This window comes from Lissotriton vulgaris, chromosome 12 (assembly GCF_964263255.1).
Source record: "Lissotriton vulgaris chromosome 12, aLisVul1.2, whole genome shotgun sequence".
Classification (NCBI taxonomy): Eukaryota; Metazoa; Chordata; class Amphibia; order Caudata; family Salamandridae; genus Lissotriton; species Lissotriton vulgaris.
The window spans coordinates 717,737,010-717,763,579 of NC_141700.1; the positions used below are offsets into that span (position 1 = coordinate 717,737,010).

General features: G+C 44.0%; 1 protein-coding gene across 1 annotated transcript in view; it reads right to left on the reverse strand.

The window, feature by feature from the left end:
• Positions 1 to 8,699: 8,699 nt before the first annotated feature.
• LOC147678109 (hydroperoxide isomerase ALOXE3-like) overlaps positions 8,700 to 26,570 on the reverse strand; it is a 117,642-nt gene continuing 99,771 nt past the window's right edge. Inside the window, exons 11-14 of the mRNA XM_086945969.1 lie at positions 25,196 to 25,317; positions 24,116 to 24,216; positions 23,261 to 23,431; positions 8,700 to 9,446 (exon numbers count right to left, since the gene is read on the reverse strand). Coding sequence (XP_086802095.1) covers positions 9,267 to 9,446; positions 23,261 to 23,431; positions 24,116 to 24,216; positions 25,196 to 25,317 — 574 coding nt within the window. The 3' untranslated portion in view covers positions 8,700 to 9,266. The remainder of the gene's footprint in view (positions 9,447 to 23,260; positions 23,432 to 24,115; positions 24,217 to 25,195; positions 25,318 to 26,570) is intronic.

The window sequence follows — 26,570 nt, forward strand, 5'->3', positions numbered from 1 at the left end:
TTCATTGCCATTATAGCCTATGATAATGACCCATACTGCTTTACTGTGGCACAGTGGGACTCACTTTGACTGGGAAGGATTCAAGCATGTGAACAAGCCCAGCGATGGGGAGGGGGGGGGGGGGGGAACAACATGGCAGCCATCAGCTAACCTGCCGCAGGTCAGCAGTCCCCTTGTTCTGGTAATGCAAGTGAAGGGGTTTTCCTTGCCTCCCCGATCCCTTGATATTATCCCCTCATATTACCTTATATGTCATCCCCATAACAGATATGGATCGTTTGTCCTATATTCCAGGCAAAGGCTCTGGATCTTCGGGAGGGGTCAGATTCTCTCCGAGCCCTGCAGTAGGAGGGAACGTCTAGAGAGTGGTGTCATTGCTGTGCTGCAAACTTCCAGGTCAGGAGTGGCAGAACAGCATTGGAAGCATCGGAAGAGGTGCACAGAGGAAGGCTTGTGATCTCTGCTCCAAACCGAAGACCTTTGTGGCAGAATGTTGTGTGGCAGGGACGGGCCAGCTGAAGGCAGTAAGACAGTTCCAGAGGCAGCTGGGGCCGCAGGGGGGGTTGTTGTACCCGGCCCGAATCCCCCGTTTAATGGTACTGTATCTATGCATCTCTTGTCCGAAAAATCTTGGTGGTACTAAGCGAGTGGTGGAGTTAAGGGGTGCAATATTCTATGGAGAGGGGCAGAAATCAAATGAGATCCTCCCTCTCTGCCAGAAATGTTTATAGATATATGCTTCGTACCAGCTCTCTCAGAGTTTGTTATTCAGGAGCCGTCCCATATAGCACGGGCAATATTTAAAAAAAATTATCTGGGGGTCAAAAAAAAGGGGGTGGATAGAAGGGGGAAGCTGTGGTCCCCACAATTGGGAGATTATATATATATATATATATATATATATACACACACACACACATATATATATATAAAATCTCCATTGGCTCCAGGTTTTAAGATCTGAGGCCTCTAACTCCCTTTAGATCTCAATCTTACAGCAGCATGGTTTCACTTTATGCTGATCCAGCCACAGCTATTCCTAGGGTTGAACGTCTTTTAGAGGAATTCAGGTCCTTATCTGAATACTTCTTAAACTCACCAAAAACCGAGGTGATGTGCTGGAATAGCCAAGATTGGGATGGGAAAGACACCCATGATTTCAAGTATTTGGGTATTATAACAGTCAAGGAGATTAAGATCCCAAAGGTCAATTTAGAAAGGGTTGAAAGAGAAATAGACAGATTGTTAGCAAGGTGGAAAAATCTCCCTTTAACCATTTTTGGCAGGGTCAATCTAATTAAAATGGACATACTCCCCAAATTAACCAGTTTAATGCCATCCCCCTTGGTTTTCCCAAGCTAGGTATCAATGTAATACAGGGGAAGATTGTAAGTTTTATATGGACATAAGGTTGCAATGTTGGCATGGAAGAAACTCCGAAATAGGCTTATTAAAGGGGGATTTGCTCTACCAGATATTAATTGGTACTGTGTAGCCTTCCAATTCAAAAACATCCAGATGTTGCTTGGGAAGGCAGAGGATTCAACTTGGGGGAGGCTCCTAGGTGAAATGGTGAGGAAGGGAGGTGGGGATGGTTTTCTATACAGATTTGGTGCCCACAGGTGCTTCAAGAAAGTCCGCCTAAAAATATTGCAGTCTGCCCTCTATTTATGGTATAGGGTTAGGAGTAGGTGGGGTCTAGGTTAATATTCTGATCTAGCCCCAATCTGGGAATCTCCTGGGACCCAATTATGTTTGAAAGAAAACTTAAGAATACTAATTAGAAGGGCAGGTATCTCAAAATGGTCAGATCTGATATCATCGGGGCGTACACCCTTGGGCGGTTCTAAGAGCAAAGATTAGGAATGACTTCTCCAGTTTAAGTTTATTCAACTAACTTCCTGGTTTTCAGTCGAAAGAAAAGAAGCTCATGTTGACTGGGAATGGGAGCCATTTCTTCAAGATAATAATATTGAAAACAAGGAAATCTCTAAGTGGTCTGAAGCTCTTGGAGGCGAATGAGAAGGAGTATCCACCACAATATCTGATTTCGAATGGGGCTTCCCTGGATTGTGATAGACAGTTTGGTACCATTCTTTGAAGCTCCTACACAACTTTGTAAAGCCAGCCAACCGGAAAAAGAATCACTTCTTTACTATAAACGATCTACTTGGACTCAGGCTAAAATAGCATAGTTTACCCCAATTCCTCCCCCTAAGTGCCCAAGATGCGACTGCATATGAGCTAACGATCTGCTCTTTTATTGAATGCTCGAAGCAGAGAGATTACTGGGTTGGACTGGAGATCGCCTTTAGGGGTATCTTTGGCAGAGCGATTACCCTGAAATGGCTCTTGTCCTGTTCTAAGAAGATGGTATAATTAGTAAGTGGCTGAAGATCCCACATAGAGGGCTGTTATTCTATCTGATCCCGATAGCGCTAGGGGAAATCTGCATGAAATGGAGGGACCCCCTGCCCCCGAAGGTGGAAGATTGGGTTAAGGCAGCCATTAAAAATCACTCCTTTAGACCAGGCAGCAGCAAAGGAGAATATCCCAAATATCTGGATGATTTTTTGATATGGAGCAGATCCTTGGGTTTCGAATATCTTTTAGTCCAATGATTATACCATGAAGCCCACAAAGGTGTTGGTCTTGTAAGGTTTGCAGACCAAAGCGAATGCAGTGGCCGCAGGGTGCATAGTGTAGTGGGCGGCTCCATAAAGTATTGCAGAGGCTTTTTCTGGTGATAGGAGAATAACAAAATAAATTTAAATAAAAGCATGTGACTATGAAAGATCCATTACTGGAGAAAGTAACAGTTGTGTGCTGTGAAAATGAGGATAGAACTGGATCCCCCCTTAAACCTTGGTTTTAATTAGTAGTCACACTGAGACAGTAGAGCAGAATCTTTGACTGAGAGGTTCAGACCCTCTTTGCTTCTCGTCTCTTAAAGTGAGTTGCTTTATACTATACACTTGACCTGCTTTTAGAAGATTTCTACTGAAGCCTTCACAATGTGGCTGCCTTCCCTGGATTACTGGGTTTCTTGAGATCCTTGATTTGGTCTCATCTTGGATAAAGATTTGCCACTAGGTGGCCTAAAGTTTTATTCAAGTTTAAAAAGGAGTGGAGCCTTAAACTGAACTTAGCGTTCCATTTTTCTGCATTTGGATTATTGTAACTGGTATTTATTGGCCCTATTTTGTCTAGCCAAAACCCTAATTGATTAATTTACCTATTGTTGGGTTTCACATGCAGAATAACTTTATTTTGCTTAGTGTCTGGATTGTTCATAAGCTAATATAAATGTACTCAACTTTAGTTACCAAATCTTGGTCTTTGTGTGAGCAAATGACTTACACTAATGTGGATTTTTAAATTATCACTAATGTAGATAGATGGATATAAATAGTCAATTTCCGGTACAGTCCATAAAACACATCAGGTTAATACAACATAAAAAGAGAAAAACACTTTGGTACAGTGACTATTTGTGCAATATAAAAATATTAAACCTCAATAGTACAGTTACCATACTGTAAATGAGTGTGCTAAAAGTCAATCTATTGACATGGAAAAGGTGGGAGGGGGGACCTCTAGCTAGATAGGTTTTTAGGTCTGGCATATCAAGCTATTATACACAATTTGAGGGTTACTATGGGAAGCTACAGAGTGATTTGATGGAATTCCAGAAGCAGGCAATGGTACACATCCTGAGTACTATGGGCTACTTGCCTTCAATCTAAAAATCCAATCAATCTCTACAATAGAGAACCATATCCTCTGGCACACCCACCAGTCACAGGGAATTCATATATTTACAAAGGACAAGAGTCGGTCTGTGGAGGTGCATTGGCCCATTTAGAAGTTGTGTTCTGAGAGGCAGAACCCCACATCTGTATTTCACATAAGCATTTGGACTGATATGGGTGCATCCAATTCATATATAGTTAGAACTTTGGGGTGCACTTGTGGTTCAAAAACCTGCCTGTAAGGGGATTAGTCTGATGCATTTCCCACGTTTGGAATAAAACTGCCTTGCAGTATGGCTGTTTCTCTTTATGCATCTCCTTTAACTATTAGGTCAGGAGAAGACTATAGATTACTCATGCCTATTATATGTATTGTTTCTTTAATACATTTCAACCACAGTGTTCCCAAATTTCTATCAAGCGCCAACAGATCTGTCACACACACTCGGTTACCAATAACAAAGGTTTTAACAGATATTAAATGGATAGTGTTACGGGCTAGGTCTAGACTCAACAGGGTAGCAGGTGAGCTTAAAAGTTTGAAAAAATTATTTAATTTACCTATTTTCTACTTTTGTTAAAGTTTTTACTGGGGCGTATCCCCAAATCAGCTCCATATAGCGCGGATACTACGGCGGAGGCTTTATATGTTGCGATTAGCTGGGAGACTGCTCTTCCCGATTCGGCCTTATAACGCCTCACTATTGCAGAAGCTTACTTTTCTTTTTCCATCTAGGGCCCCTTGGTGGAGTGTTACTTAGCCTCACCCCGTGATAGTCAAAATGGTGGACCATTTCAAGGGGAAGCCGCCCCCCCCCCCCAGTGACAATGCCCAATGCCTCTCTCCATTTTGATAGACATAACTTTGGATTTAGGCACATTTCGTTCTAATCCGCTTTCTCCACAAAAAGTGACAAAGGCATTCAGTTCAGATTGGAGGCCCTTTGGGGTCCGGGAGATTAGCAGGGTGTCTGCAAACATTAGTATTGGGGTAGGTGTTCCCGACAATCTAGGGGCATCATGTTTGCATTCCTTCAATTTCTTCACAGCACCATTGATGAATAGGCTGAACAGTGTTGGCGCGAGGACGCACCCCTGTCTGATCCCTTTCAAAATTACAATCCTCTGTCATGTCCACTGTGGTGTTCCATTCACCTCACATATGGGTTTTCATGAAGCAGCCTTCGTATTCTTAATAGGTCTGAGGGGATGCCGTACCAATCTAAAACCACCAATAGTGCGTTTCTTGGGACCAGGTCGAATGCCACTCAGGTCGAGGAGATGTATAGATGGTCACACATTAAGTTAATATATTCCCAAGTTATTACCTTGAAGCAGAGGACATGGTCCAGTGTGCTGATCTTTGATCTAAAGCCAGCCTGGGACTCTTCAAGAACGTGTTTGTTTGCATCCACTCATTTAGTTTATATAAAACTTGTCTGCAAAAGATTTTTAATGAGTTTTCAAGTAGGTTTATAGGACTATAATTAGAGGGATTAGTTCTCACCTGTTTTGTAGATGGGTATAATGACAGCACCTTGCCATGACGGCAGGATCAGGTTGCCTTTTATAATGCTATTAGATAAGGCACTCCGGTAGGGGGACCAGATATCCATTTCAGGGCCAAAAAAAGTCACCAGGGATGCCATCCGTTCCTGGGGCCTTGCCTTTTTCCATTAGTTGTATTGTTTTGTGTGTGCCGGATAGGGTAAATGAAAGTGTATAATGTGCAGCTGTGGTAGGAGATTGGAAAATCTCATTCGGTCTTTGATAGACACTAACCGCTTTTAAGGAAGTGCTCTCTATGGTGGTATTTCGCTTCGCACAGTCATATAAACCGCTGAAATGAGTGACCCAACTATCAGGCTTCATCACTAGATCTAAAGAATTAGAATGGCTAACTGCTATTAATTTCCAGAAACTTTTATGTTTACCAATCACCATTTGCGGAGTCCATAGAGAAGGGTGCTCTTCCCATTCTCTTTTAGCTTTAGCCAAGAGGGTTTTATAGTCCTCTGGTTTTTAGGATTTCAGGCCTAGAACCCTTGGTTTGCCCTCAGCAGGTGGGTCTTTCCTAAACTACATGTTTTATAATACCAGATGGCATTTTCCTTTTGAGAGCTCCTCTCTTCTGTTCCCTCATGAAACATGGTCTGTGTGTTCATGAGTTCAGTGTACATTAACAAAATTAGTGTTATGATCATTGATTAAGTCGATCTGGGAAAGTTCAGACAAACAGATTAGACTAGTGTCAGTTTGTTTTCATCTGCCACCAGTTCTGCCCACTTAACATTTCTCAGATTATATGAGGTTATAATTAACGCAGTGAAAACCACCATTTCCAGTTTTACATCACTGAAGTGGGTCATAGGAAAAGATGCGCTTCGAGCCAGATGGTCGCTGTCCAATCTGGTAATAACTTGCATATCATACAAATCTGGCCAGAGTTTATCCACTAATAAAGGATCAATTCTTGATTCACTAAGACCACTCTTCAAGGTGGGGCAGATAGATGAGCTAAAAAAATGTGAGTGCCCACCTTTGATATTGTTTTCTTAGGTTTTGGGAGGGCGATACTTCCAAATGTCTACACCCTGGAAATAAATGAATGCAGGTATTAAAATCTCCTGCTAAGATTAAGGCTTTCTGGGCAAATGGTCCCAGAAGGGAATTCAGCCTGCCTACTATGGGCGATTGCACATTTGGGGGTGTTGACCTGTTGTATAGGTTTACTAAAGGTATATGTCTGGGACCTAACCAGGTGTTCATATTGATATGTAAGGCAAGTAGGTCTATGGATTTAAAAGGAAGCATTTTGACCACTGGAAACAAGACCAGTCTTAGCCATACTAAGAGGCAGCCTGATGGTCGCCCAGCCGAAGAGGGGGCTGCACTTTCACTAAAGGCGAGAAAACCAGAGCAAGGTATCGGTTCAATGGCCCATGTTTCTTGGAGCAGTATGTTGCGACGAGTCTATGAGCATTCCCCACTTCAGGTCAGGGAGTTTAGACTAGATACCTGCTACTTTCCAAAAAAATAATTGTAGGCAATCCCTGACGACCCTATGGCTCTCGAGATGGTCTGGATAGGTACTCTCTGTGATGTGTTCTCCTTTGGCATTACGCATGTCTGGTCCCCTCTACCCTGTAGACCTATCAGTGCACACAGCTACATGGGGTATGGTCCCTTCATCTACTGGGAAACAAGGCGATGGAATTCTAGTACACAGTCCCGGGGGGGGGGGGGCAATAGTAAGTAAATTGACATCTAAGGTATTTGAGAGACTAGAAGGTACTCTGGGGTTGGACTGCTCTGCACTGGAGGGCCGATTTTGTAGGCTTTTGACGGGTGCATCCAATATGTAACAGGGAGGTTTCAGTTTTAGGGATATTTGGAGATCAGTATCTGGTGTAAAACACAATTCTAATGGCAATAGGCTCGCTGCTAGGGCCACATCCACGAAGGTCACTCAGATATAGTCTCTCAAGATTTCCCACTGTAAACTTTATTAGTTATATCCTCCCTTATGATTGAGCGGCATCCCCTTTTGTGACAAATCCAGTGGGTCACTTTATTCACTAAACCCTCATATGTTTCAGTGTAGGGCATCTGGGGCTTAGGGACATTGATCATGTAAAGGTCTGTTGGAGATTACATTATTATTGTCACCTATGTGTTTTTTTGGGTAAAAATGCTATGAGGTTTGTAGTTCAGGTCAACCTTAGCCAGTTTGACAAATTTTACATGCAGCATTTCCCTCAGGGGGACACAATCCTGTTTGGGTCATTGTCAAAAGGTGAAGTGTCATTTCTACTATGACTTTCGCAATGGGTGGACAACTTTATATAATGCTCGCCATGTAGATTATATGTCCCTATTGGAGGCTCTTTGCTGGGCCAGTTTTGTGCAGTACTTATGGTAACCCTTCTTCCTCATGGGCTTGTCGGTTCCTGGGCCAGAACAGCGAGTGTGTCCAATTTACCAACTAACAGGTTTACAACCTTTTCCATAGTCATCTTCAGGGATTTAATTTTATCCCTAAGAGCGTTCAATTGGTCAACCAAACCAAAGATACAGATGCACTTGTGTTCTCCCCCCGTAGTATGCAAGCGATTACCTACATTCTCCTGATGGTCCAATAGAGAATTCTTATTTGAACAGTTCACATGACGAAGTGTTCTTTGCTGTTATTTGCAAAGCCTGCCAGGTGGGTGGGTGGTAGGCAGTTGAGCATTACAATGGCTTTGAACGTTGGAGATATTAACTGAGTTTGAACCTGGCAGGATCCCAAAGTAAGATGCAATAGTCTTAGAGTTTGTGGATCGGTTCCTCGTAGCACCTTTCCTTCCCCTTGTGATTTGAGCCAAGAGGACTTAGTTTAGGAGCTAGGAGGACTTTGACCTCTATAAGCTCATCAATTTCACTTGGGTACAATTTTCTGCAGCATGTTGCGGCATTTTCCTTGTGCTTCCTGGGCCCATACTTTTGATGGATGCCTTCATTTACCCATTGTAATAACAGACCAATCAAGGGGGGAGGGGAGAGAGGACTCGAGGGGAGATGTCAAAGATATTCCAAGTTGATCCCAGAGAGTCACGTTTTGCAGTACTAACAGTTGATGTTGCCCCTGGAGTATGACCAAGGGGGTCGGCCCTGCCCGGCCTCCTCCAGTCTCTGACATGCACAGATGGGCCTGCCCTTGGCCCACACAAGTCTCCTACTGCGGGAGCCTAAGGCCCTTTAGAAGCACCTCCAGGTGAGTCAGGAAATCGCTGGTGGCTCTCGCACTGCAAAGAATGCTGGGAGTGTGGTCCCCGGTCTCGCTGGTTTCTCCTTCCAAGATAACATACATTAGGTGAAGACTGATCCCCATTTCCACATGGTGTGTAACTTCCATCCTACAGAATCTAGTCTTTGTTCTTCTGTTTCTCACCTCCTCAATCGTTACAGACCGAAAACATTTACTCCATCAATGGGTTACACCAGTAAAGCAAAGTGGGCACAAGTACACATTTCTTAACAGTTCAAAGAAAAGAACGCATTTTAAGATCAGGTCTCCAATTTGCAAAATTTGTTTATTAAACACTTTAACAAACAGCTAACCAGTGTGCCTATATTTGTATACTCAAGGTATGCATCAATCACATGCATCACTTTCTCAGAGAATCCATGTTTTCTAAAACTTACAGAGCAACAGGGATACCTCTGTTTTCATAATCTTTTAAGTTCCTGAGACAGATGTGTAGTAGATGCCATATGCCAATTAGATCTAGTTTGGAAAGTAAATGCCTTGCCTTCCGTAAAAGCTTCTCTCTGCACTTGACATTCCCAAAAACAGTCTGTTTCTGTTTTCAGCACCTCTAACCCTGGAACCCTTGAAGTGACCCCTGTACAAGGTCCATAGATGTCAACACTTGACTGGTCAGGATCCAGAACAGAGTGGTATCTGGGCCAAAAGATGCAATTTACTGACTAGGGTGGAGCGTGGGATGCTCGTGCTGGTTGGTTAGTTTGTTAAATGGACACGCTGTTCTCAATCACTTTGGGGTTGAGGTAATCGTATTTGAGAGGCAGGGATGCGTTTCTGCTTTCAATCTCTGCAGATATCTGGGACAGGCGTTCCTGGAAAGCTTTGATGCACCGTTTGGGTTCTTCCTCTGTAAAATGTTCATCAGGGAATGTGCCTAAAGGCCTCTATAAAAAAAAAAAAAAAACATTAATTAGTTCATACAGAGAACAGAGTAGGGCAGCAACAAACAAAGCATTCACCAATGTTCCTTGCTTTTAAGTGATCAGGCTAGCCTAAACATGGAATCAGATTCTCTTTCCTCCCTCACCTCTTTGTACTATTCAGTGGTCCTCTGACCTTTGAACTCACTCCAAGAGATAAACACTGATCCCATGACAACTCTGGGTTTCTCAAGTGTCTATCCTAGGCTCAGCGTTATTCTCCCTATAAACCAGTTCCCTTCGCAACATCTCCTGTGGCTGCTGTGTCCTTTGCAAGAATTATGCAACCATCGTTTCATACAATCTTCCTAGGAGAGACTGCTTCTCTATGATCAGATGTTGGATAGTTCCCATGAATCTTAATTCTCCACCCCACAAAAAAACTGAGAACCTTTACTTTCTTCTCACCTCTGCACCAACATCCCTGTGTAGAGTTGAATTGGCTTTAAGGCATCTGTACTTTCTCATACCCCGCCAGAAACCTTGGGGTTTCCACACATCATGGATACAACTTGTTTAATGCAAGAAAAATACAGTCCTTTACTTTCACACCACTGACCCATTAATGTGCAGGAATCCCAGAGCACCTTTCCATAGAATATCCTAAGTGTATACGGTCGCCTTTGTTCGGTAAGGCCTGTACAAGTACTTAAGAACATATTATGCAGCTTATAAACACAGGCTACAGTGGTGAAACTCTTCAGATGGTGTATACAAAAGGGTCAGTGTGTCCATATATCTATAATTGTAGGTAAAAATGTTATATTCAATAGCTTAAATCTTTCACAAACCATTTTTGTAAAAGTAGAAGATTAAGGATAGCAGGACAGTGTAGCCCTTAAGGCTGCTAATTATGAGAGTTCAAAACAAAGTCTCCAGCTCTAAGGACCCAAAGACCACCAGTATCCCATCAAGCCTAGCAGGTGGCAGTTGCCTCAGTACTTTGATGAATCGTGTCAGTAATAGGCAAGTCTGATAATGTTCTCCGTTATGTCCACCTTGAGAGGGTTGCTTATGACTTCAATGGAGATTCTCCCAAAAAAACAGATTACAGGTAAGAAGCCATACCTTCTCATAGGGGAACTCAATTGATAGTCGTAAGCATGTAAATAGAACAAACCAATACCTACCTAGAGTGGTGGAAAACAAATCAGGAGTGACGATAGGACAGAATTAAGCAAATAAATGATGCTCGTCCTTCTGGAGCATCTGCTCATGCATCCAAACCCAAGCTTGGTGAGTGTGTGAACAGAACTCCATGTAGCTGCTTTACAAATATCCACTATAGCGACATTTTCTTCAAAGCAGCAGTAGCTGCTTGGCCCCTAGTAGAATAGGATTTAGGTCTGACAATCTTGTTGGCCTTTTGGTAGCATAACCATATGCAAGACACTATCCATCGGGAAATGGATTGTTTGGAAGTGACTAAACCCGTGCAGACCCAGGCCATAATTGAGAAACAATTGGTCTGATCTACGCATGTCACATGTCTTATCAAGATAAAACTTTGACCTTCCTCACCTCCTGGGAATGATGCGTTCTTTCAGCCAGGGATGAAGGATGCTGAAAGAGGGTTGATAATGAAATAGTCGTACATAAAAATCAGATATGACTTTAATGAACAATTTTGGGAAGTCCTCATGGCTACCTTGTTAGAGTGAAAAACTGTTAAGTTTGGAGAACATAATGCCTAGATTTCACTAACCCTACGAGATGTGACGGCTATGAGGAAAGCAGTTTTCGATGAGAGATGCTGCAGGGAAGACTTACGAATGGGTTCAAAAGGATCCAGCAAGAGTTGTGAAAGGACTGTTAAACTCCCAGGGAGGGAAAGGATGCCTAATGGGAGGCAACACCGCCTTCAACCCAAATACTTGATCACAGGGATTTTGAGAAGAAAAAAAAAAAGGTTTGTGAAAGACATTTTCAGTAGGCAGTAAGGGCTGCCAAGTGAACCTTTATGGAAGAGAATTGCAAGGCAAATGGAGAAGGTAGGGAAGAATTACATCTTTGTGGCAAGTTGTAGGGTCTACATTCTTCTAAGAACACCAAATGCAAAATATCTTCCACTTGAAGGCATATGTTGAATGTGTTGACAGCAGTTTATTCTCCTTGAGGACATGAATGCAGGGTTGTGGTAGGTTCAAGTGTCTATACTGCACTAACTCAGAAGCCATGCCACCAAATTCAAGGAGGAGGGATGGAGGTCAACCATCTTGCCTCTGAACTTCGTTACCAGGTCTGGTCTGCATGGCAGTTTGAGACATGGATACTCTGACTGTTTAAGGGCCATGAGCCACCATGGTTGTGGCCATGATGTGGTTATGGAGATGTTTCCATCTCTTGAATAGGACAATTTGAGAGCGGACAGGATCAGTGGAATTGGTGTAAAAGTGTAGAGAAATCTGCTGGACCAGTGGTTCCATTGGGCATTCCCCCAGAGTCCCAGCTTGGAAGTATCGAGGCAAAGTCTTGGCAGTTTTTGCTTTCTGCGGTGGCAAACAAGTTGATGTGAGGAGCTCCCCACAGCCTGATTACAGCTTGCACGACATTGTGAAAGACCCATTAGTAGTTTTGTTGCAGAACTCTGCTGAGGGCATCTGCCTGAACATCTTGTACACCTGTTAGGTTCCTGGCTATGAGCTTTTGGCTCGGCTCTTCGTGGGATAAGTGTCTGGACCTAGTTTCCCCTCTCCCCCTACCCCAGAGACTTACCGGAGCGGGTAACTGAAGAGATAAGGGGGGGGGGGGTCTTTTGAGATAGATTCATGGCTTGGAACCGGTTGTCGGTTTACCCCTTGAATATACTGTTGGGTGGATCTTTACTCTAGGCTTCCTTCGCTGCTGCTATTTAGGTTGTTGCTGCTGTGGATCTTAGCCATCTCAGTGTGGCTGCCGAAGAGGGTAGAACCCAAGAATAGAAGATTGAGGAGGCACTGTTGAGACTCTGGTTTAAGAGTTGTAAGAAGCAAAGAATGCCTTTGTGAGGCTATGCCACAATTCTATTTGTGCCAACGACGAAGAATCAGCTGTGGCACTAATGACTTGATTGGAAGCCATGAGCCTGCTGTTGACTATTTCTAGGAAGTCTTCCAGTCTGTCCCTGAGAAGATCTGCAAACCTTTGAATACAGTCTCAGAATGCTCTATCATACATGCCTAGGAGGGCAGCTGGACTGGCCACTTTCATGGTGGATGCAGCTGTGCTACAGACTTTGCAGCCTACGGAGTCCAGCTGTTTTGTTCTCTTCATTGGGTGGTACATAGGAGGCAGGAGTAGCTGCATGGTGTTTTTTTGGCCACCAATATGCGCACTGAGTCTGGAGGTGGGTGTGAGCGGAGGAAGATTGAATCCTGCTCAGGAGGTCTATATTTTTCTGTAGCCTCAACGGAGGCCAAAGTCAAAAACAATTCCATTGCCGGCTTCAAGAGATCTGGCTATAAAGGAAGGCGTGGTCTTGATGCAGAGTGGTGGTTAAGTGTCTCAAACATAACTGACGTCCAAGGTGTAGGAACTTATATCTATGTATTGGAGCTTTGCAGCTCCTCTTACCAGGTAGTGGTGTCATCCACTGGAGAAATGCAAGGTGATGGAGAACCGGACAGGGTCAGTGAATAACTTCCTGTAGAAGTGGAGGATGTATATCTGGAAAAATGCCTAGATCTTGTGCATGATCTGAACCTTGCTAGAGCTCCATGTCTGATGGGGAGTCCACCTGGAAGATGGACGGGATGATGAATGTGTAGACCAGTCGCTAAGGTGTGTGGTCTTAAGTGTCAACGTACTTACGGACCAAATTAGGACATCGGATGAGACCCCTCGAGCCTCAATCAGATGCCCAAAACCTTTAGTGTTTTTACAAGTGTCCGTAAGTATGTTGACACTTTAGACCACACACCTTAGCGCCTGTGTAGAGATTTCACTTTTCACGTTGCTCTTTCCACTTTGCCACTCACTAGCCTCACTTACCGATCCCGACGAAAGCCCCTTCCATAATCTCTCGCGAGCTGAAACATGTAGACCACTCACAGTCTACTATGGACAACAGTTTCCTACTATTTGCGCTACACATTTTTTAACCATATCCTGGGCCGCCACTAATGAAGGTTACAGGCAAGGATTCTCAGATATTTTAAAGTATAATTTACGTCACATCACTCATTCACAACACACCATCTCTGCTGTAATTAATTGTCGTAGCACAACCGGGGGGCATTTGGCCACCCGGTTTGGACTTCAATGATGAAGCATCACACCAACCAAGGTTGGTATGTGAGGGGTCTTTTAAAGAAACCTAGTGGGTCCATGTACTAACCACAATAGTGATTGTACCATACCAACATAGCGGTTTTGTCCACATTTCTTTAGTCTATCATTATACTGGGGATACGGATGCACCCCGCATTTCCCTTGCCAGCCCATTGTTACCCTTAAAATCAACTATACAAATCAATAAAAAGACACGCTGTTATTTCCTAGGCTAAGTTTGCAAACAGCAAAGAATGCAGTGTATAAAGTGCTATAATGCTGAAGCATTGGGTCAATTGGTATGTTGTGGTGTATGGGATGGCGCATAGTGATCCCTGGATACAGCCAAAAGAGACTAGCTCATGCGAAGGCAACCTCTTCCTGTGTCCAATGGCACTAGTTCAAAAGCTCTGAATCCTTAAGCAGACCATGGGGGAAGATAGCGTTTGAAGATATAATAATGCAGGCCTTACTTGGACAAATTGACAGTTTAAGCAACTTAAGTATAAACTTTCTATGCAGGTGGTCATAATAGTCACAGAAAGAAATTAAATGTATGGTGTCCTGCACCGAGAAATTGTCACATGGCCAGGGCTTTAATATGCCAGGTTTTGTATAGCCTTAGGGAATGTCAATAGCCAGGAGACCAGGTTCAAACGGAATCTAGTAAACACAAAACTGATAAGCATTGGTGACTAAAAAATAGGTATGGTTCTACCTGTGGGCTCAAACTCAGTGTGACAAACCTTCTCACGCGGGCTTAGCTAGCTACTTATCTTACCTAAGCCTCTGCCATTTGTCCAAGAACTGCTGCTTAATATCTCTAATGGCTGACGGGCAGAAGGGCTTGGGATTTAGATACAAATTTGGACAGCCAAGCCATTTAGTCTGTTCCTTGATTTATTTAAGCCAGGGAATGCGTAAAGCCCCCTCAAGTGCAGTGCAATCCACAATAATGAGTTGATTTAAAGTAGGGGTAGGACAGGCCCAGATTCTCAGCCAGTGCAACAGTGGGGCTACTGCTGTCAGATCTGTGAAATATCCCACACCCAGCTCCTCGTGTAGAATGAACGCCGGGGTGGTGAATGGGACTGCCAAAAGCTTGCGCATAGATTTGTTCTCGGCCCCTAGGATGTCACTCACATCCTTATAGCCCCAGACATCACACTTATACGTGGCTATAGGGATACATTTTTCTTTGGACCTTGCCAAAAGATTGGGATTTACAGTGTGGCCCCAGACCCTCTTGCCAAAACTGTTTTGTGCACACCAGGACCCTCGCTCAAATAGCACCCAGCACAAGTTTCAGCAACAAACTGGAAATTAATCGCTCCATTTTTTTTCTCTGAATCCAGGCACACATGTAGTTCTGCATTTATAATAACAGCAGCAAAACTTCAAATACAAGAACTCAATGAAAAGAATGAACAGAGCTGAGCCCTGAAGTCGTCCCATGTTCCAGCTCACTATCTTTATTGTGGTGCTTGTGAACATGACATGTTCAGCTAACCCTCTGAGTCCCCGGACAGATGTATTTCCTGATGTCTGGGTTTCGGAGAGTGCTGGGCAAGGTCACACCTAATATTTTGGCAAGTTCCTATTTTGGGGACCTTTTTCTGACCGAGTTCAAGTTGTGAAAGCGTGAGGGCAACCTGGGAAGAAAAGCTTACTGATCAAACAAATGTAATTATGTGACTAGCTCAAAGATCTCATTGTTATACCTACACAAACAAATGAAATATTCATAGCAAAATAATCTGGCTTCATGTTCATTTTAATATGCATATTTTGCAAATCTGAAGTTTAAACACATAAGATATGAAATCATTTATTGTGGATTCATGTAGTCAGGAACCATACCGGTTGGAGACTGTTGAAGCAGAGTTCTAACTTTCCATTGTATGCTCACACTTTGTGAATGCAAATATAGCTTTCGCATTTGAGTTCACACAGATGGGCAGTTTCTAGCACCTTGGGTACTCAACACTTCCCTGTTGACAGTGACCCATAAAAAGAATCTACTATTCCGGGCGTTCCAAGGGTTCTAAACTCCGTGATAGTTGCAATAACTCAAGCTAAAACTTGCAAAGTCACCATGGCTGCTCTTTGCCTTCTAAAAAACTGACATATGCAAGGCTGCCTCTCCTCCGTTTGGGTCAACCAAAACTGGGAGAGCATGCCACATTTATAACTTCATTTTACTTTCTCAGGATTGATCTTGACAAGAGCAATTCTCCATTACAGCAGCTGCTGGATGACTGGGCGCCAGCGCTGTTCAGGGATGGCAGGAGCACCCCTCAGCACACAGGCTCACACCAGCCCAGGCTCAAAGATCTGGCAACAGTTCTTTGTTGCCACACTAAGAAGCAGTGGGCACAAGTGTCTAAGGGCCATATGTATGAAGCAAATTCACATTCGCCAAAATTTGCAGAATTTCAGCGTTTGCGAATTTGCCAAGTGGTATGTATAAAGGAAAATCTGGTGCAAAACAGGGAATCACAAAAATTGCGAATCCTTATTTTGCAATTGCATTTAAGGAATCGCAAAATGTGCACCCATGCTTATTTAATGGGTAACAGGGTGTCCTTTGGACACCCCTGCACCCTTGAAATTCTCCTCAATTTGATTCTCAAATTGCGAATCCCAAATTGAGAATAACTTTCCATTCATTCCTATGGGCCTCCCGGCCCATAAAAATGAATGGGAAAGTATAGAGATTCGCAATTTGCTAATCGCAATTAAGGAATACTAAGAATTCGCAAAAAAAATGCGAATTTGTACATGCATCCCAATTTGCGATTCTGAAATCGCGATTTCAAAAAAAAAAAAATTGCTATTTCAGAATCGCAAATCAGGTTGATGATACATATGGACCTAATTCCATCACTTGACTTTAGTATTTCAATCAGCCATTCATTCGCAGATAGATAACTCACAGGGTTAATGTAGCTGCTGCGGCAATTTGTCAGTAAATGAGTGGTCAAAACCCTATTCTTGGAAGAGTAGCCACAATGAGGACACTTCCTCAGATTCCAGATCAAGTTCTGCTTTTATAAATAGGATTAAAAAGGAGGTAGGCCTAAAGCAGGAATGAGGCATTAAACATTATAAAATGCACAACTGAGCAGTGCTCCGTGTGAGAAGGTCTCCACTGACAGAGGCCTTTCACTAAAAGCAGCAGAGATGTTCAGAAGATGAGCAAGTAAACCAAAGTACACGCCTTTTGTGGGGAAACACCCACTCATAAGTAGCAAAAAGCACCTGCACACTTGCAGCTCACAATTGCCACTATTACTGGGAAGGAGAGGGCACAAGGATCCTTCAGAGAGCAAGCAATCCTCGATGCTGGTTGGCCACACTGACTGGCCACAAGCGAGTCGGCGACTGCCTGTCTGGGAATTAGATTTTTTTTTTGCTTCACATTCTACACTGAACACATGGTCAAGAAGGTGGGGGTGTTTCCACTACTTCTTAGTGCATTACAGTGGCCAGTATGTTTCACAGTAGGTTTTAACTCACGCAGGGTACATGGGCCCAGGGACATCGTAAGGATTTTGGGGGCCCAGTGCCAAACGCATTTTCAGGGTCCCGGTTTGGAAAAGCTTTGAATTTATGATGCGATTTCTGCTCTTTCATGCCCTCTGGCCATGCCACTGACCGTGCACAGGCGCACTTGTGATCAGGGAAGTGAATTGAGCCTCTCTTCCCACTCTCTCCTTTGGTTATTCTCTGGAACAACCACCACATTTCTCTGTAAAATGTCAGTAATACTCACACATACCCCACAATAAAAAATTCAAAAAAGGAAAGTGAATAATCCTTCACCATATATTTTTAAAATCCAAAATCATGGTGGCACGACTCCCTGCAGAACCGAGCTTGCTCTACAGGGGGCTCTTGGAAGGCTGGGGCTCTGGGCCCGAGTGCACTTAGCCCATGGCTTAAAAGGTCTCTGCATCGATCTGGTGCTTTGGCTTCACTGCTGTCCACTTACCCCTCTTAGTGGAGCAGTGCTAGGCACTGATGCCTTGGGTGGAAAGGCTGTGCACTGCACGAGGCACGGGGTTACCCTCTGGTTTAAACCAATTCTATCACGGGAGAGACTCTAGCCAAGCCAGCCAAGCCCTTCGAGGACCAACAGAAAACACTACAGTCCAACGGGGCGACCTCCTCGGTAACCAGGAGAGTATCTCGCCTACAGGCCAGCCCAAACCTCACTTCTTTATTTTACTGATTGCAGACATAGATGCCCGGTCGGCATTAGAATGTTGGCATTGAAGTCAGAAGTTTTAGATTGTTTGACGATCTTGTGAGTTTGCAGGGTGGAAAAGAACTTAAAAGAAAAAAAAAAACACTTGCATAACGGATTAGAAGGACTACTTTGCCTTGGAATTTAAACATGGCACGCAGACATTTGGTGCTGAAATCATGAGGTTTTGAAATTCAAAAGCTTTTAACAAGACCCTATCCCTTTAATAGAATCACGTTCTTTAGAAAGCTAAAATATGCACATCTATAATTTAGAGTTAATGGGACTAGCTTAGATGGTCTGTGGTTTTTAAATTTACAATAATTGTTAAACTTGTGCAGCATCAACGCACAGTTTGCATTACATTAACAGGACATTTAGAAGTGCAGAAAACAGTAACAGCTAACTAGAATTAATGGTTGGTAGAAATGCAGCTTGCTCAAAGAAGTTCACCTTCCAGATAACAGTAGATTGTGCCTTGCGTTTGAAAAATAAAGACGCTTCATAAAAAGTACAGCATTTAATAGATCAAACATTTGTAAAGCGCACTACATACCTGTGAGGGTCTCGAGGAGCGGGGGGGGGGGGGGCTGCTACTGATCAAAGAGCCAGGTCTGGAGTATTCACCAGAAGGTCAGCAGGTCTTGGGTCTATCGTAGGCTCAGCGGTAGAGTGTTCCATGTTTTGGCAGCGAGGTGGGAGAAGGATCTCCTGCCGGTGGTAGTTCTTCGCATGCGCGGAAGGGTGGCAAATGAGGTCGGTGGATCGTATCTGGCGGTTGGGGATGTAGAAGGAGAGTCAACTGTTGAGGTAGGCAGGGCCTGTCTTGTGGAGTGCTTTGTGTGCATGGATGAGGAGCTTGAAGGATATCCTCTGGTTGACGGGGAGCCAATGCTGGTTTCTCAGGTTGGGGGTGATGTGGCTGTGGCGTGGTATGTCGAGGATCAGTCGTGCCGAGGAGTTTTAGATGCGTTGTAGTTTGAGGAGTTTATTCTGGGCTCCCGCGTAGAGGGCGTCTCCGTAGTAGAGTCTGCTGCTGACAAGGACTTGGGTGACTGCCTTTGTGTCCATTGGGATCCATTTGTAGATCATGCGGAGGGTAAGCATGAGCGGAATCTGCGAATTCGCGATACGCGAGTTCGTAATCACGATTTGCAAAAATCCACCAAATTCCACCAGCTTGCGAAATTGTTTTTTGCGAGTTCGCTCGATTTTTACCAGTTCGGGAACGAGAACTTTCACATGCGGTCGCGAACATGTTGTTTCCACTTAACTACAAACAAAACAGGTGATGGACAGAATGTGGATCAATGTCACACATTCACCCCAGTCCAAAGATCTGGGCCCAAATCCATCGTTTTTTTGCACTCCACACCACCCTGGGTTAGACAATGGCGATATGCAAATCAGCTCTTAAGTTTCCACTTAACTAGCATGCTCGCGATGCCTTTTTCCGCTTTCAGGTCGCAATGACGTGATTACGGCGACACTCGGCCAGCTACCAAGATCTTGCAGCGCACGCGAACAGGAAGCAAAACTACCCAGCGAACGCAGAATCATGGTAAGTCAATACCGCGCACGCAAGATTGTATTTTTGAAGCGCGAACAAGAAAAAAAATTCGCCAACTGCGGATTTTTGGGCAATTTCGCGGGATTCGCGAAATTGCCAAAAATACGCAAAGTCCGCGAGCGGAATTAATTTTCCGCCCATACTTAGCGGAGGGTGTTGATGCAGGAGGAGGAGACTGCGTTGATTTGCTTGGTCATTGTGAGCTTGGAGTCTAGGATGATTCCCAGGTTGCGTGCGTGGTCTGTGGGTGTCTGGGTTGTCCCTAGTGCAGTCAGCCACCAGGAGTCGTCCCAGGCTGAAGCAGAGGATGAGGACCTCAGTCTTGTCAGAGTTCAGTTTCAGAAGACTGGCCCTCATTCCTTCGTGGAGGTTGGCTTTGGTGGTGGTGGAGGGGTCCTTAGTGGGGGAGAAGATCTGCTGGGTGTCGTTGGCGTAGGAGATTATGTTGAGGTCATGCTGTCGGGCAACGTGTGCAAGTGGGGCCATGTAGATGTTGAACAGTGTCGGGCTGAGGGAGGAGCCCTGGGTACGCCGCAGATCTCAGATGCTTCGGATTGGAAGGGGGTGGGGCGGATGCTCATGGTTCTGCCTGAGAGGAAGGATGTGGTCCATTCCAGAGCCTGGTCTTGGATTCCTGCAGCGTGGAGTCGTGCGCGTAGTGTGTGGTGGCAGACTGTCAAAGGCAGCGGAGAGGTCTAGGAGGAAGACTGCGGTCTCGGTGCTGTGGTGGCTGTGGAACCCTGACTGAGAAGGGTCCAGGATTCTGTTTTCTTCGAGTTATTGGGCTAGCTGTTTGTTGATGCTGATCTTCTCAATGACCTTGGCCAGGAACGGGAGCAGAGAGATGGGCCGGAAGTTCGAGGTCTCTTGGGTCTGCCTTGGGTTTTTTGAGCAGAGCATTGATCTCGGCGTGTTTCCAGCTTTCTGGGAAGGACACGGTCTCGAGGTGGAGGACATTGCGCAGGTGGGGTGCGATGGAGCGGCTTGCTTTTTTGAAGACGTGGTGTGGGAGTAGGTAGGGAGTAGGTAGGACGGAGAGTCGGAGTGGATTGTGCTCATGGTCTTGATGGGGTCATCAATGATCACGCTGCCCCAGGCTAGCAGGGGGTCGTAGTCTATGATGTGAGGAGAGTCTGTTGTGTTGCTGTAGGTTGGGGCGGTCTGGGTGTTGAAGCGGTCGTGGATGTCTGCTATCTCGGTGGAAGAAAGTGGCGAGGGAGTCGCACAGGGCTTGTGACGGCTGGATGTCGTTAGAGCTGGAGTTGGAGAGTTCCTTCACAAGCTCCTTGCTGTTGTGTGCATTGTCGTCGAGGCGGTCTTTGAAGGTGATCCTCTTGGCAGCCTTAATGAGGTGGCGGTGGTGGTTGCAGATGGCATCCTGTGCTGTGAGGCTGTCCGGGGTCTATTCGCTGCGCTGTTACTTCTCTAGCTTCCAGCAGGCTTGCTTGGAGGCTAGGAGTTCTGGGGGGGAATGAGCTGGCTCTCTTGCTGGAGTCTGTGTGGGGTTCTTAAGCGGGCGAGGGTGTTGGTGCAATCCTCGATCCAGCGTCTGAGGCAGAGGGCAGCGTCGGAGGGTTCGGTGGGTGGGCCAAGAGTGAGGTTTGCATGAAGTTGATCTTTGGTGATTTTGCTCCAGCAGTGGCGGGGGACCTGTTGGGTGCCGGGTGAGTGGTGGATTTCTGGAAGGTGAAGTGGATTTAGCGGTGGTTGGTCCAGGGGAGATTAGTGGTGTGGGTGAAGGAGACGTAGGAGTTTGAGGAGAAGATGGGGTCGTGCGTGTGGCCAGCGGAGTGGGTGGGCATGGTGATGAGTTGCCTCGGTCTGAGGTTCACAAGGTTCAGTCAAGGTTGTGGTGTTGCGGTCGTTATCAAGGTGAAAGTACAGGTCTCCGAGGAGGATGTAGTCGGTGGAAGTCAGGGCGTGCGTGCTGATGAAGTCGGTGATGTAATCGCTGAACTGGGGTGTGGTCCGGGCGGTCGGTAGACCAGTGTGTCTGTGGGTGATGTGGATCTGGAAATGCATGCGTTAGTCGGTGCTAGTCAAGACCTTGATGCTGTTCTTGTGGACGATGGCGATTCCTCCTCAGACTCTGTTGGTGCAGTCTCTGCGGGTGATCTTGTATCCGTCTGGGATGGCTATGACGATGTCTGGTGCGGCGGAGTCATTCATCCAAGTCTGTCAGGAAGGCGACGTCCGGATAGATTGTGTCGAGCAGGTCCCAGAGCTCGATTGAGTGTTTGCGTGCGGAGCGAGTATTCAGTAGGATGCATTGGAGGTGGTTGGGGTCTTGTTTGGCTGGTGGTTCATCGGTTCTCAGGCTGGTGTAGCTGAAGTTCCGTAGGTGAAGGGGCCGTGTGTGCGTTTCGGGGTGGCTTGTGGTAGGTGTGGGTATCCTTGAAAATATTCATAACCGAATTAAAGCCTAATTTATTTGCCATAGAGGACAGAAAGCACACTTATTTCAAAATGCACTAACCATATATTGTTTAATGACTTCCTGCCAATATGCTTTCTTTGCAGCTTACAGATGGTGTGTTAAGTTAAAACAGTTGCTTTATCAGAAGGTTAAGAAATTAAGAATCAAAGTGTGGGAACAAAGAAGATAGCCTGCTCGGATGGTGGATGGCATGTGGACCGCAGGAAGGGGAAGATGTGCCATTTGAAGAATGCTGAATTTCCATTTAATGGAAACAGAACATGCCACATGTTGCAACTTTGAATTCCTGCTTTAAAAATGCGTACTTCGTTTAGGAGCTTCAGATTCAGAAGAGCTGCAGATTGAGAGATTTGGACTTGGATTCAGATTGCTTTGGACTTGGATTCAGATTGCTTTATCACAGCAGAGATTCGGAAAGGAAGCAGATCAGCTGGGATGAGCTCAGTAGAGCTTTAGTACGAGAGGAGAAAGGTGGCAGATCAGCTGGGAGGAGGGCAAATCAGTCAGAGCTTGAGAGATTTAGTACTATGGTAGGCAGATCAGACTCACAACTGTAAATGACAGGCTGTGTTCTTTTATCATTTATTGAAACCCAAGCTTTATGACTTGACTAAATTGGCTTTGCCTAAGCATATTTGCTTAATTCTCCCTTTAAAGGGAATTCTGGTATTATTGATTTTAGCTGCATGCTAATCTCACGCTTGCCTTTATTTTGTAGCTCTTCATGGGTTCTGACAGACATCATTTGCGCCCCATCACCTAGAATAGGGATCATTTCCTTTATGGAACACGCTGTATGCACATTATATGATCTGCACTAACTATATTTTTCTATTATCAACTCTGTAACATGATTGATATTGGACTAATGAAGTATCAGAAACCTAAACTTGAATAAGAAAAAACAATCTTAAAAACTACTCATACCTCATCATGGACTCAAAATAAAGAACTTGACAGTTGATATACTTGACATGTACGTTCTGTTTGAGCTTCAATTCTGAACGCAGTGGCCAAGGTCCATTAACCTGTTAAGAGCCATCAGAAATTCTAGAGGACGAAATCTGTAAGTTGGGGAGTTTAGTCTTAAATACCCATTTGACCAAATCCTCTTCGTTTTCCAACAGCCGTAATGCACAGATACTGTTCAAATGCATTAGTATATTGCCTAATCTGTGGCATTTGGCAGGGCAGAGTAAATAAGTCACAAAGAGGTACTGTTTACCCACAACTTGAGATTACTAAAATACTCAAGGAGAGAATAGTTTGCTTACCATGTCACCAGGCTCGGTACTCAGGAGCCGGACAGTCACCATTAAGGCGGTAGTAGTGCCCACCTCTGGCAAGATCTCAAGGACACTTTCCAGGGTTGCTGTGCCTTTGGTCTTGGGAGGAGGTTGGCGCATTGTGCCGGGACTGTTCGGCATCCAGCCAAGGAAATCAAACTACAGTGGCACAAGCCCCAAAAAAAAAAAAAGAACAGTTAATACTTGTCATTTTAAGTAGATTTATATAGTGCCTATAGACCTAGGATTGTCACAGTGCTTTATAAGAAAAAAAGATTTCGCTTTCTAGGGAGCATATCATCGTTAGAGGGCAGGTTGGAAAAGTTAAGTACTTCTCAGGAGTCAGAATGTCAGCTAGTGTTTATATACAAGTATTTCCAGACCAAGCGGTATTTCCAAAAATATCTGAATATTCAGTCTCCCATTTGAGGCATTCTCTCTCAGCTGGTAGTGTACCATCTTTCAAAACAGGGCCTTGTTGCTAGGGTGCAATGGGGAAAAACACCCTCGCAATGACTTGCCATGAGTAAAGTCTGTCCCAGTGGTCTCCACTCAGATTTGTGCTCCAGCTGTCCAAAGGTTCACTAGGCACATTAGTGAAGACTTTGTTCTAGGAAACCCTGAACCTCCCCATCTAGAGCAATAACTTCCGATAAGCCTCTGGACCTCTCGGCTCAACTTCTAATGTCACAAACTCAATGCTCTACTGATGGCCTTGTACCCTGCTATTGTTTGCTCTCACAAACCTTTAAGATTTATATGGTACACAGTTTTCTAGCCTCTTACATCCCCTTGGTCATTTTTACCCACTACCTACAGTACTAGAAGCAGATTCACAATTACCTGCGCACTGTTGACAGCTGCATGCTGAGCAGAACTTGTGAAAATCACCATTGTCAGATACTTGATCAATTCAGGGAGGGTCTGTAGCGAAGATGGAACTCCTGAAAGAATGAGAAAACATTTTATGAAGACTAATAACACATTTACCGAAGTCAGATCTTGTGCCGCATGTGCCAGGAGACGGTAGGCCTGCAGTTGTAAAATTGAAATGGTGTATGCAGGGTATTTAATTTTGACAATGTTTATACAGATTTAATAAAGTGCTACAATCTAATGTTATTGCCAATAGTGTTTTCCGAGTTGTTGTACATTGAAAATTGGCACAGAATTATAGATAGGGCTCCTGGTTTTATGGTACTATTTTTTCAACATTTCCGTCATTTTATCCTTATTTATTATTTGCTAATTTTCTGTATTAATCCATTTTTATTTTAGGTTTTCTAAATAAAGCTGCAATGAATATTTTTCCACATTTGATTGGTAAAATTACACTTTCATTTGAATGTCCAAATGGTTTCAGCAGTATACATTGCAATAGCGTTATCTGAAAACACTTGCATTGTAGAATAGCATTAATAACTGTAGATCTGCACTTAATTGGGAAATCTATTTTCTTTTTCGATCTCCCCTACCTCTCAATCTGTACTCCTACTGATCGGTCACTCCTGATTGACTGTAGAAGAAGAAAAAAAACACCCAAAGACGACCTATTTTCCATATTCTGCATTTAAAAATAAATACAGACTGGAAAATAAATAACTTTCGGCCTGTATTTATCTGTAAAAATCCGTAAAAAGGGAACACATGGAGCCCTAAATATAGATCAGAATGAGTTCTGAAACCTAAATTAGCATTTTTGTTGGAATAAAAAAAAATAGCAGGGCACAAAGGGAATTCAAAACCGTGCTAAAAACTTAGTTTCTTCAATTTGGATGGCACTTCAAGCATAAAAGTTCATAAACCTGAACTTACAATCCATCTCAATGTTTTGTGGTTCTGCTATCAAACCATAATCAGGGCGAAGAATGTGAATGGGGAGGATGAACAAAAACACTTGTCAACAAATTCAAGGAATCATACCAGAGGATTTTCTCTCCAGGAAGCCTTCTTTGAAGATCTCCCCCACCCATGCTTGAAGCTCTTGGTCCTTCTGGATGCTCTCGTCAGTCTTATAGTAGCAGTTCACAATACCAGACACATAACTGAGGGTGAAAACAATGGAGGAGTCAATGGATGCAGTAGCACATGGAACAATTTCCAAATCAAAAGAGATCAAGCTCTACCTCTTACTACAAAGAAAGTAAGAGTTTATCCAATTTATTCAGCATGTGTTTATAGTTTAACTGTATAATAGTTTGTGTCTCCTGCAGAGATTAACGCCTGCTAAGTTAATGCTCACCTATACATAAAGTAAATGGTCTTTAGGCAGTCTGTTTTCCTCAAAAGAAACTGGTGTGCATTTTAAACTAAGTTTTATTTTTTGAAAAGTTCAAAAGTTTGCAGTGGGTCCCATGGACCACTGCTTATTCCAGAACAAGCTTTCGTTGACATTCGCAAAGGTGAGATGGTCTCTGCAGGTCCCCTTACTCTGTAAATGGCTTACCACCTCAAGTGGGGAGTATGTCATTTTTCAATGTTTTGCAAATGGATTTAAATCATCTCCTATTGATTGGATATTTAAAAGGGACACGTGCAACACACCCCTCCCACACAGTGAATCAGTATGGGAATGTAAACCCATTTTAGGAGTCATTAAACGATTGCAGACTCCTCAAATATGAATGAGCTCCTATTTAGAGTATTGGGCCAAATGGCTACTTATTTTTCCCTCCAGCCACTTCAACAAGGACGTCTTACCTCTTATGGGCTTCAGTTTCATTGCCTAATAAATACTTAGCACATCACTAAGTCATCAGTGATCTTTGATTTATCAACCATTAATCCTTTTTGATCTGCTCCGTATCTGGTATTTTGGTAGGTTTGCCAACCTCTGCAAAAAGTTTGAACACCAAATTGCCACTCCTTGGTTTCCATTTGACAAGCTAATGCATTCTGGGAGTAGTATTTGTGATAAACTGAACTAGACAAGCACAACTAAAGTCAAATGATCTGGAAAATAAAATCAGCAGATCAAATATCACAAACAAATTGAGTGAGGGGACAACTCTTCCCAAGGTTTCCAGTGTCTTCTCCAGATCTTTGCTGTTCTCCCCCAAGCTGCGAAAGGAGTTATCAAGGTTTCTTTTCCGTTCTCCCATGTTAACAGGTCCAATTTGTTTTATCCATGACTTTTTCCTTCTTTTAGCTATTTGGTTGTTGTGTCTGATTTGAATTTTGGTATCAATCTGTCAATCACATATTCATTTAATTACTAAGCTATTCACATTTTACACACAATGCTTTGGATCAAGGCATTCCATTAAAACCCCAAAAATAAGCAATCACTGAGAGCCAC